The sequence below is a fragment of the Stegodyphus dumicola genome, chromosome 4, assembly GCF_044657685.1.
Source record: "Stegodyphus dumicola isolate Sdum_Otavi_A_Nest chromosome 4, ASM4465768v1".
Taxonomy (NCBI): Eukaryota; Metazoa; Arthropoda; class Arachnida; order Araneae; family Eresidae; genus Stegodyphus; species Stegodyphus dumicola.
This window is the reverse complement of record NC_140771.1, coordinates 225,125,571-225,138,348: the sequence shown is the minus strand read 5'-3', so window position 1 is coordinate 225,138,348 and position 12,778 is coordinate 225,125,571. Positions and strand designations below refer to the sequence as shown.

At 35.6% G+C, this 12,778-nt stretch overlaps 1 protein-coding gene across 4 annotated transcripts in view; it reads left to right on the top strand.

Annotated features, from left to right (window-relative positions):
* The window catches only part of LOC118182167 (uncharacterized), an 85,427-nt gene extending 76,958 nt beyond the window's left edge, over window positions 1-8,469 (top strand). For 3 of the 4 annotated variants that reach the window (XM_035351487.2, XM_035351490.2, XM_035351491.2), the window contains exons 4-5: window positions 2,970-3,091; window positions 8,196-8,469. In XM_035351487.2, the coding sequence (XP_035207378.1) occupies window positions 2,970-3,091; window positions 8,196-8,348 (275 nt within the window). In that variant the 3' untranslated portion in view covers window positions 8,349-8,469. The remainder of the gene's footprint in view (window positions 1-2,969; window positions 3,092-8,195) is intronic. The other variant, XM_035351489.2, reaches the window with a different exon arrangement.
* The last annotated feature ends 4,309 nt before the right edge of the window (window positions 8,470-12,778 follow it).

Sequence of the window (12,778 nt, the reverse complement as noted above, 5' to 3'; positions counted from 1 at the left end):
CATTGTATAAATTCTTATTTTTCGAAAAATAAAATTCATCTCACCATTTTTTTCTCATATTATGACGGGTAGAAATCAGCAAGAAATTTTTTTAAAAACATTTAATAATCATATACGTTCTGACAACAAGAATGAAATCTCGTATTAAAAAAAAATTTTCGCTCTGAATCTTTATAAATTAATTTGAAACACTTCACTAAGTAAAAGAAGAAATACTACGTCAATGATTGTTCTAAAATAAATCAAATTTTAACAAATAATACTATTCAAATATAATATTGTATCAAAAAGCAAACATTTCAAATAACTTCCAGAATTTAAGAGATAAAGTATAACTGATAAATGGTTAAAATTTGACAAGGTATAGAAATGTATTGTGGACATTATAATAAAACGAAAACTGAAAAATTAGCAAATCTTTAGAAGATTTCATCGTCTGTATTAGATTTTATTTTGAATCTTTTAAATTAGAAGATTCGAAAAGAGTAACTAATGTTCTCCTAATATCTTTTTGGACACTATTTTTGATAATTTTGTATAAATTAGCAGTTGAATTTTCTATGTAAAATATTTCTTACTTAACAGCGTAATCAAATAAATAATATCATATATCGAATATGTTAATCGCTACGTTAAAAAGAACGCTATTTCGTTATCATTACATTAAGTTACAATAACGTTTATTTCAACACCGGATGTGAAAAGGAATTACTTAATAAATATTTCCGTTCATTTGTAAATGAGCTAAATTATTTAAAAAATAACTATACTCGAAATAAAACCACATGTATTTAGGTTTACTGCCGAGAGAGAACTTTTTTATTCTCTATAAACTTCATTTATTCTCTTTGATTGTCTTTTATTTTCGTTACATTTCTTTAGGGGCATTCATGTTCGAATTCTGTAGAAAAAAACCCTTACAGGAACAAGAGGTTTCAGTGGCGATTATTATCTTTTCTGTTGTGTTTGAATCCTTTCTAATTTTCTCTAGGAAGACAGATTACAAATGTGTGTTTTTTCGGTAATGAGCGCTTTTCGGGGAATTAAATGAAAGCCTTTATTCAAATACAATAAAGGTTTTAAAGCACAAACACAAGGATCTCGCCAGACAGTTTTTAAGCTCTTTTTAAATCAGTAAAGTGCGTGATTAGACCTTGGGAAGGAATCGAAACAAAAATGCTACGGCTGCAACCATTAAGTTGAAGTATAGAATATTTTGATATTTAAAATTATTAATTGCGATCTTTTTTTTAAATAATGCATAATTAACTTTTCCTTTATTTCTTTTCATTTGTCATTGGATTTCCTACTAGATGAATGTTATTCACTATCCTTCGCTTCCCAGAGAGGAAGAAATGAAAGCCGGTTAATTTCTTAAATCGCATTTAAAATAAATAAATAATTTATTTACAAGTAATGTGAGTGTATTTTAATTTTAATTCTCCCCCATTTTTCAAACCGTGTCTGGGAGATCCTGAATGTACTCCTCAGCGATGAATGCGTATCCGGAGGGCGACCAAACAAGAGATCACAAGACAGACGAAGGTCTGAACCGAAGAGCATCTGGGATGGGGAGTTGTCGGTAGTCTCGTGGACAACACTGCTGTAGGCCAGTATAAATAGAGGTAACTTCTGATCTCAATCCTGTTGGAAACAATCAGTGGGAGGTCATTAAGGATGATTCGATAAAACCTCTATACCGTGCCATAAGACGGTGGATGAAAAAGTGTCGTTCGGATTTTGTCTATTCCTGATAGTTTGCAGATTTCTTTAATTAGATCCGAAATAAAATTCCTTCCTTGATCGGAATAAAGTAAATAGGCATTCCGAACCTGGAAATCTAAAGCTCTATCACTACCGTGACAGCCTCTTGATGAAGGATTGAATACACTTCAGATCACTTTGCCAAGTGGCATGAAGATCCTGGCAGAGGTCCCAGAACATCAGAGGAGCTCTTACAATTTAACACAGCAGCTTCCCTGCCCTTCTTCGTTCTTTCCTGCCAGCACAGGCATCGCAAGATTCGCAGCAGATCGCGCAGATCGATTTTGTAGACTGAAGGGATTGCTTGCACGCACAACCGATGATAGCTTGATGAAATTTATTTTTCCAAAAACACTTTACAGTTTGGAACTTGTTACAAAAAAGTGTACAGCGTCTCTCAGTATGACAGAGGGCAGTCAGTTGTTACTACTTTAAACTACTAAGAATGTTCACCACAAAGCAATACAAAAGGCCTCAAATGCATAAACTCGCACTGTGATCTCTCAGTATTTTTAGCTAAAACTCTGAACTAAACTGAAAAGTGATACTCTCTCCTGTCTTATGTAGTTTTCCCCTGTTCGCTCAGAAATTTCCAGTACCTTCAATTGTTCGAAATTTCTGGAAGACACATACACAATTATATTTACTTTGAGCCGGATATAATACAAATGGGATCGGACCAGTTAGAGCTTCCAGAAATCGGATCAAAATGTCGCCGAATAGTCGCCAAGTTTGTTGGCGAATTTGATTATTTCTCGACAAACTTGACGACAAAAATTAGTAGTCAAAATCATCACTAGCTTCGCATTATCTTGCCAGTTTAACAACATATCCCTTTACCCGCAATGTTAAATGAACTGACTCCTCTAACCCTGTTCTTCCGATGATGCCTTGCACTCTGAGGCCTTTCTTGTTACATTACACAAGGGATACTTCAATTTACATTTATACAAAATTTGTAACAGTATGTTTCACTGGACATTTCACTTAATTTACATTTATACACTTTGTAATCATAATTAATAATAATACACAAAATGATAAAAGTACTTTAAATAGTTTGTAGCTCATCAAGTAATATATAAAGAATAGCTCATACCTGAATTTGGTAACCTATTGCTCCAGTTTTATTTTCAGTAATGATTTATGTTTTAACAGTTGCTCAGCTTGCTTACAGATTCTAATAATAGTTGTTTTATTTTTAGTAGACGAATGCCATAAAGCAGCTTTACATAAATGTGGCCAAACTTTCTTACGAGCACACAAATTATTGTCGTATCTGGACGACAGCATGGTGGCTTATAGAACAAAATGTGGTGTAAGGACGGTAAGTATCTTCATGTTGCAAAGTTATGTTAAAAAATGAAATATGTAATTTTGTCATTAGCTGTATTCAAACTTCTATTATTCTATTAACTATAATTATATTCTATAAATTATTTACTATTCTACACGTCTTTTGGTTATAGAAATGAAAGTACCGGTTCTTTACTAATTTGGGAGTGCCAATTTGAAAATGACATCTGACTTTCGTTTTCTGGTAGGTGAAGCGGAAATAGGAGTTTATAACAATTCGATTAACTACTGTTGAGCGTTTGACAGTGTCACAGTATAACGTAACAATATTTGTGGGAGTACTCAACTCTCATAAAAATAACTTAAGGTAACTTTAATGAGATATGAAAATAGAGCCTTCATAACCTCCGCCTCGCGGAGAAAAGGGGCACAATGACCCAAAGCGCGCAAAATCATAACTGAACATGAAAAACTGAAGCGCAAAGAGTGAAAAACGTTATCCTGTACTGGGAGCATTTCAGCTTAGTTACGTAACTAATTATTTATTGAAATTAAAAATTAAATGCATGGGTAACATATTTTTATCAGTGGTGTAAGGATTATGTTAATTTTATTAACAGTTAAATTTTGAGTTAAACTTCCTTTCCTATCGCTTCTTAATTTCAACTTACCACTTCCGGCCAGAACGTAGTTTTAGAATCACGTCTGAACGTAAATTGAGGAAGAGAGGTATCTAACCTCGAAGTTCTACTATCTTAGTGAGAGAGAACCAGAGATTCTGGTTAGGACGCGTTCGCCTTTTTAGGCTATTCTATCTTAAGCTATTATTACGCTCGGCCGTACTTTAGGCTCTTGATAGCTTCGCAGTCAATTAGCGTTAAGGGACCAACCCCGTTAGAATCTTTATAGCTTCGGCTATATCTCTTTAGTTAAGATTAGTTTAGTTCTTAGTCTCTTAAGTTCAAGCCCGAGTGTCGGCCTTATTGTACAACTCCAAGACGGAGTTCTGTTAAACTTTAGTTGGAATAATAAAGGGTTATTCCCCCTTCTCAATTTTTGTTTTCTATCTCACAAACTCAAGCGATTATAAGATTCTTCACATTCAACTGTAACTTAAGGTACATAGTGGAGAGTCTTACAGCGGAACTCAAAACACTGCTTCCTACGGTAGGAAAGCAACAGCAGAATATAATAGAAACATAAAACACGAACGCCTCACTTCATGAACAGCTGATATGAACAAGAAAAATTCTTGGAGAATGAAAAGTGTCTCCAGTTACGAATACTTAAATCGGCAGCATATGATTTTCAAAGACAGTTTAATGTAATCTGTGCCATATTAATACTCTGGGATTTATAGAAACATCATTTTAATATTTTCCATTACTTAACTGTCAATGAAAGCTTAGCAGAATGTAATTTACAGGATCATTCCCCGGGGGGGTTGATGTAGAGAACTCTGCGAAGCTACTGGCTAGGATCTGTGCCTAGGCAGTCTCGGCCACAGGGGCATAAAATTTATGAACCCAGTGAGTATGGAATTTCCGGGAAGGTCACTTATTGGCCGGCCCGGTGGTCTGGCGAGTTCTAGGGCGGTGCGGCTCGAGTAGCCCGGGGGATAACGCCCTTGGGTTCGCTGGGTAATGTTCCACTGCGACGGACAGCTCGAGCGACTTGCAGGTAGGAAATTGCCGACCAGTGTCGCTTTAAGCGATGCGTCCTTCTCTCCAAGGTGCGAGGGCGGAGGTTGAACCTCTGTGCCTGGTTCTAAGGAGCGAAGGAACTCATTATGCGGTTCAGTCTCGCGGTGTGAGGAGGCCCTCTATGTCTTACTGGATCAGGAATTCGGCCTAGAAGAAATTATGTCTAGCTTGAGTTTCACGCAGATACTTCGCTTTGATATTGAGTCTCTAGGATTAAGCAAGTGCCATGTTAACAATGAAGACATGAAGACCATAAAAATGAGATCAACAAGAAATAATGACCATAACTTTGGAAGCAACAACAAGAACAAACAAACAAAAAAAAAAAAAAAAAAAAAAAAAAGGTGATTGTGAAAGAAATGTTTTCAGAAGAAGGGGAAGAAAGAAAAATTATCCTACTTTCCTAATCCTCGAAATTCGCGCAATATTGGGAAAGATGCAACGTTTTCGAGAAATGACATCACTCTGATAAAGCAGTAGCAAACTGTAACGTAAGTATTTTCAATGGCATAGTCATGTTTCACTTTCGAAACATTTTAAAACGTAGGTAACAGGCAAACCTTATTGGGCAAATTTTTAGTGAAACAGATGCCCAGTCAGTCTGAGTCAGAGTCGAGTGGCGCTTTTAGAGGTAAAGATTTAGTTTGGATTGGTTAAGTTTATTATGGCAAAGCACACTAGGACTATCTGCCTAAGAGGAAGAATGCCTTCGTTGAGAATACCTTCCCTTCTAAGGGAAACTGGCTCTTATACACGTTACACGTGGGGAAAACCATGAAAGCGCCCATACTGCCAGCCCCTTAGCTTGGATTCGAACTCAAGTCGAAATTAGCAGTGTTCAGTGATTTTACTGCTGATGAGCTCTTTAAGACGAAAGAAATATGAGAGAAGGAAATATAACGACAGTTATCTGATGTTTTTATAAAAGCATACTCTCTTCTTCGTACACATGCAGCAAAATTAAATTAAAATTTCGCCTATTTTATCTGTTTAATTTTTTTTTTAATGTTTTTTATGTAATGATTGTCATTGGTTTTTGGTTATGAAAATGTGCACCAAATACTGTTGTAAAGTTTAAATGAACTCTCATCTGTGGTCCAAGAACGAATTAATATATTTTAAATAAATTCGTGTAGGAATATTGTTTCAGATTATAAGTATTTTGATTGATGAACAGCTTTCAGGAATTAATTAAATTCGTGAACCGAGATTTCAATGTATGTGTTTTAAAACATTTCTGCTGAGATGATAATAAAACTCATGTCGCATACATGCGTGAATAAGCCAAACAGATTTTACTTCATATGTGGAGAAGTTACGTTTAAGTCTAGAACCTGCCATTACTGTTGAAACCGGAAAAGCTTACTTCTTATATTCCGAATGCAAAGTTGCAGACCAGGACTGTGTGTGCTGCTTACGCGTGCTGCATCATTTGTTTCTGTATCCTTCATGCGTGGACATATAGAAAAGGTCGCCATTAGAATATGGAGTACCCATGGTGTGGCGAGAATCTACCATGCAGCAATGTTTTACAGCAGTTTATGTCTAGAAATGTTTCGAAGATGATACAGAGCAGCTCTTAAAATCCCAATATTTCCTCATCGTTAGCTGCCAGTGAACTATATAAAAAGAACACAGGCTGAATTAAATAAAATAATCAGAAACTTAAAAACTCGCAAAACATAAAGCTGAATTCTTGACTTCATGGCTACAATAATGGTGTCACCTGGCATATGATATAAGAATATAGCTTTTTGCTACAGACAAAGTGTCTACCATTTTCGAAAAAGAGGACTTGACTGTATGGACTGTATTCCATGGCATTGAAGATCGTTTTGCATTCATGAATATAGCATAAAAAAAGTTAGAAGTGTTTTTCCAAAAAATAAAACAGAACAGTGGAGACTTTTATTAACCCTTACAAGTTTTCTCTGAAAGCAGTTTTGCTGCAAAACGGTAATGTTCTTCACTTGATACCCGTTGCTACATACAAAGGTGATCTAAGGAAATTTATGAGCACGCGGAAAGAATACATCAGTACCTACGTATGATAGATCTGGATGGCAAATTTGCTGTGGCGTTAAGTTTTGCAATGTTTATAAAAGGGTTACATATTGTTGTTTCTATGTGAGTGGGGCAGTGGTGCCATGGATTTACATTACAAAAAGAAGGACTGTCTTCCACGTACATCTTTCACATCTGGTAGGTACAAAAATGTGTTATTTTACAACTTCTTGTAGATCCAACGAAGATATTGTTCCCACCGCATCACACAGATACGCACATTTCATGTTGATTTGAAATATATCTAGAACTTTAGGAAGACATTTGCTGTAAGGTAGTTCGGTATTTCATGCTTAAGCAGCATATTTCCACGCATAAGTTTAAACACGTTTGATGCATATACTAGTTTACGCTATCAAAGGAGACCAAACTCTATAATGTACTAGCCAAAATATGCTCTTAAATATTAGAAAAAACGTCTAATAGCGCAATGGTCCACTTTTAGCTTGGATCATACTCAGATTTCTTCTGAGCGTGAACTCAACAAGGCGCTGATATTGTTCCTGAGGAATATTAGCCCAGACATAATTTCGTTCAGTTTGAATGGTGGCGTTTCCAAGCTTTGAAATGAAATTTCCAGTTTCTCTCGCAGATGGTAAATATGTATGAGATCAAAGCATTGAATTGACCATGGAAGCAATTGGGAATTCCTGATCATGCTCTTCAAACTAATTTGAGATCAATCGTGTAACGATGACAAGGCGCATTGTTCTGCTGAAAGTAACCATCTGCTTCAAGGAACGTTGCTGCCATAAACGATTATACATCATCAACGATATCGAGATCATCTGTAGTGCTAAGAGCTGTTTCCAAGCGTATTAAAGAACGTACAATACTTCAGAAAAATATTCCTCTGATCAGAATTCCATGGCCACCAGTTTGAAGAATTATCATTAGAATCCATAAATTCATTTTGTTTGCGATATATTCTTATTCTCTCGTGAGCACGCTGAAGCAGGAAACGAAATTCATCTGACCAAGCAATTTTTCTTCAATTGTTAGGGTTCCCATTTTGATGCTCCTAGATTCGTGACAACTTTGATTTCCTGTTTGTTTCTGGACGTTATGTCACTGGCAGATTAGTCAATGTTAAAAAAAAATGGCTTCTCTAATATTTTGTCCTTTTAGTGTATATTAAGACTTGAGACATTAAAAATCCTTTGCTATTTGTTGCTGAAATTTCAGAATCTAAAAGAAAATAATAGTTCCATATCTCTGATTATTGTAATATTATTTAATTTTCCTAAATTAAATATCGGGTTTAATTTCTCAGTATCTTGTAATAATTTTAATACTAAACTCAATTTCTGTGAAAAGGTTAAGTATTAAAAATATTTGCATAAATTCATTTTTTAAAATTTTTTTTAGGCTTTTTTTGACTGTTTGAAGACAACGAGAGAAAAATTTTGTAGCAAGCGTTATAAGCACTACGTCAACTATGAACCGGACTTCAGAAAGAGACTGACAGACGCCTTGTGGTCTTCCCGAATTTGCGTTTTGGGAATTAAAAGCTATCGATAAATGTGAGATTGCCAAAATAAAACATTATATTATAGTCTCTAATTGATTATATTGTAATGAATACAAAATGTAAAGTAACACTGAGAGAATAAATAAAAGATTCTGTGTATTACGTTAAAAATTCTGTTTCAGTTTCTTAATGCAAAGACATACAGTTTAATTATAGGCTTATCAAACATATTCTTAAGTCTTCGGCGGCTCCGAGATTAAGCATTTCTTTCTTCCCAAATATGGGCGATATCTGTCAGTCGCAAATCTGTAATGCAATCTGTGTTCGTTTGTATCCACTCCGCACCACACTTGGAATGCGAGCTGAGCTCATTGATCACCATCAAAAGCTGAATACACTAGTATGCGAAACTTAAGCGATTTTCCCAGTTTTGGCAAACTATTTGGCATAATTCCTAATTTTAATTTTCCATAATTCTAATTTGGCATAATTCCGCAAAACATTAACTGGGAGGCATGAAAGTCATACTACAAAGGTTCAATGTAGTACTCAAAAGATGAGGAAAGTAGTGTAGCAAAGAAAAAAAAATATTGCATACAATACAGATCGAATAAAAAAAGGCTTTCTTGACAGAATAGCGTTGGCACAAAAAACTGTTTGGTCAAGAGCGAGAAAAACAAACCAAAGAGCCTTGGTAAGGGATATGAGCTTCCCTAAGGGCAATGGCTGCGTTGCATCATCTATTGAGATCTAACACCAGATTATTTAACACATCGTACGAAAAGATTTCCCATTTTTCAAGGAGCATATGTTTCAGTTGTCTGGTGCTCTATGGAGGTAAGATAGTGTTGCCAGGGGTCTCCATAAAGTATCCCACATATAAAGAATTGAATTTAAATCAGGGCACCACCCTGGCCAATCCATTATGCGGGTATCTTCACTTTCCAGGAGCTACTCAACAGCATAAGTCCTGTGTGACCGTACATTGTGGTCCATAAAAACAAAGTTCAGTGAAATCCCGGAAAAGAAGCACATGGAGCAGGACAACTTCATCACAGTAATGATCTCCGATAAATGAGCCTCTGTCGAAAATGTAGAGTTTCGTCCGTCCGTTCCTCATAACGCCTCCCCATGCATGCACACCAGGACCAACCCAGTGGTCTCTTTCCCTCAATAAATTTCTCATCAATAAAGAGAACGTGACCCTATTGGTGAGGAGGCTTTGTATTTTCTAAACAACTGTAATGCCGCCACTTCTGACAGCCGCCAATAGGTCGTTGTAAATGGTATGCAGCGGTGGGCGAATAGACACTTTAAGAAGTGGTCTGGCCACAGTAAACCGGAAGCATATTTCATAAGTGCACATGAGCGTAGCCACTGCGGGAGGGGTTTCGAAAATGAACCAATGAGCTTCTATTGCTTTTGTGACGCTTAATTTTCGTGCATGTGAGGGTATGTTGTTTGTGTTTTAATTTGTATTTGTTTCGCAGTTATAAATGTATGACGTAATAGAAAAGAATCTCGTAGTGCTTTCGTTTTATGAGTTTAATTACTCGCTGACATCTCACTTTCGCGATTTTTATCACGCATTGATATTTGAATTCAAGTTCATGGCATATTGTCACATCGAGAAAATGACTCAAGCTACAATTAGCCTCGAATATTATGCATTTAATATTCAAGTGTATAGTTTTATTTTTATTGAGCTGAAAGGGGCTGGAAGCGTTACAATAAATCTAGTGTTTCCTTTTTTCAGTGCTTGCATTCTTTTGATTTTGAAAGTGTAAGATTCAGAATTCATATCGTGTATGATTTGATTATATCCACTGTTAACATTAAAAGTTATATGAGAATAAATTGAATATATTCGTTGTGAATAAGATAAATTCATTGAGTTTGATGAGTATTTCTTGTGTAGTCAGTACATTTAAGAGTAAGTAGTTATTAAATGTGAAATTTAACACATTAAATGTATACGAATGCAAATTAGTAAAGTTCACTTGGAATAAAATTCTGCGTTGGCTATTATTATAGGACATCTTTTTCATATAGATTATTATTTATTATCATATTACACATATAATTGGTGTAAATATTTTTCTCATATGCATAGTTTTATGTAAAAGATAGCATTTGGGCTCAGATGTTTATCACATATTTCTTTCTTCATCTTATTAAGTAATATTTCACATGGATATTTTTGCAGAGTATCCAACATGTGTTTGTACTTATTTCAAATTCTTCCAATCAAGTAGTGAAATCTTCACAATTGCTTATATTTGATCTAACTCTGCAATGAAAATTATCAGAAGAAATGAAACGATGCTCTAATTATTTTGTACAGAAAATTGCGCGGCAGAATATTTTCAACCATCTTGCTTAAATTTTAAAGCACGCGAAAGGTCCTGTGACATGACAGAAATATTACTGGATGCCGATTGGTCCATCCTAGAAGCCATTCCCTCGGTGGCTACATAGATGTGCACTTGTGAAATATGCAAACCGCAACACTTATCGTCCATTTGTTGTGGCAGATACTGAGCTATGTGTCTTGCTATCTAGTTTGGATCTCTCTTCACTTGCAGGGCGATATATCATTTATCAGCTACCACCTGTTTTCTTTGGCTCATAACCAACTACCTTTCTTACAGCTGTCATTTGGAAGGCTATTCAAGCTGGAGCAACAACACGTTTATAAATTATTGACTCTTGGGCAAAAGATGTCAAGCTTGCCAATCATTTTACCACGTATAAAGACATCCTGATGTTTTCTTGTATCCATACTTGCATGTACAAATTCCTTTTTAACTTGCGGAGAATGCCTGGAAACTTGCCTTCCCTTTCTCCACTGTGCGCGCTGACCCGTCGCGTTTTGCGTCTCTGACGTCATGGTGCTGATATCTGCATAAGCATCACATTTCTACTGAATTGGAATTTCATTTTACTGATCGCCCTTTTTTACAATTCATGCATGGTTGTACGTTGAAAAATGAATTTATTGCTTAAGTTTTGTACACTAGTTTATTTCACGATTGCACTTTTTTTTTTCAAAATTTTGTTTAATTTAATACAAAGCTTTCGAGTCTATTTTAAAAAGCGTATGCCCTAAAATCGTATGAGAATGGTTCAAATGAAACTTGGGCAGGACTGAATAATATATGTAGCGTAATTGGTTACTCTAGAAGGATTACAACGTGTGCAACTTTCTGACACTATAGGAATTCATTTGCTGCTTTCAAACATGTATCTTAACCTGGCACTAGTTTGTTTACACATTACGCATAGTAAGAAGAACGTTGTTGGAAGATCCTTTCAGTTACATTTATTCATTGTTTGGTTGAAATATTCTGCGGAACGTTTCTTAAAGATCGAATGCTCCGGCCATCATGGGCATAGCCAGGAGGCTGGAAACAACTTTAGATTCAGAAATTCGTCTGGAACTGGACTGGAATACCCCCGCCAGTGGTTAAGTGGAAAGACAGTTGAGTGATAGTAATCCGTCCCAAGAGTTAGAATCGCGGTGAACTGGCCAGTTGCATGAGTACTTTTGTGGTTTTTCTTAAGCATCCGTGTAAGATGAATACGAGAGAGTTTCTCTTAAAAACTCCTTTCTGAAGGCATCCCTTCCCTTTAAGTAAATAGCTATAATCTACTTAAAGTTTACCGTAAGCGCATAGAAGAATAAATAAACATTTGTCTTGAATATATGTGCAAATGGATTGTTGAAACTCGGGAATGAGGAACAAAGAGATTCCTGAACATTTTTTGTCTTTAACTTATGCAGAGGGATTTTACACATTTTTAGAATGATTTCGAGAAAGAATGAAAAGAAAAACAAATGATTTGGAACAAAAATTTCTAGAAATAGCTTCTTATTTAAAATCAGAAATATCCTCTGCTACTTTTAAATTTATTCTTCTTTCAAAATATCGCATGCAAATAAGGTGCTTCTGCGCTTTGGGAAGAAAAATATTCCTATTCTATAATTAAAACACCTGAAATGCATGGTATTAAAATCTCTAAGTGCAAAATAAGAAACGTTATTGATTGGAAAGGGAAAAACCACCAGTCATTACTTCTACATGGAAAAAAGGCTCCAGTCGAATATCCGAAAAGGTAAGTACTGTTTCTAATAATTCTAAAGTTAAATCATTGGTAACAAAAGAAAATCTACCGACGCAGAAATCAATTACAGAGTCTTTACATACATCTGTAGGCCCATCAGCGGCCAAGCGGTAAAAACCGCTAAACATTATAATAAATCGTTAGGAGCTTCAAGCCCCGGCGAACGGGTTAAACTGCATTGCTGTCTTCGTGTCGTTTTCCCCAAGTATAAAGTAGATACGAGACAGTTTTCTTTAAAAAGTCCTCCAAGGGCATCCCTCTGTTTTCGTGTAGTGCCTAATGGTTTAGCACGAAATAAATAAAAATAAGTCTGCGTAGTAAAATAATGACCAAGATTTGAAAATTAAAAACTGAC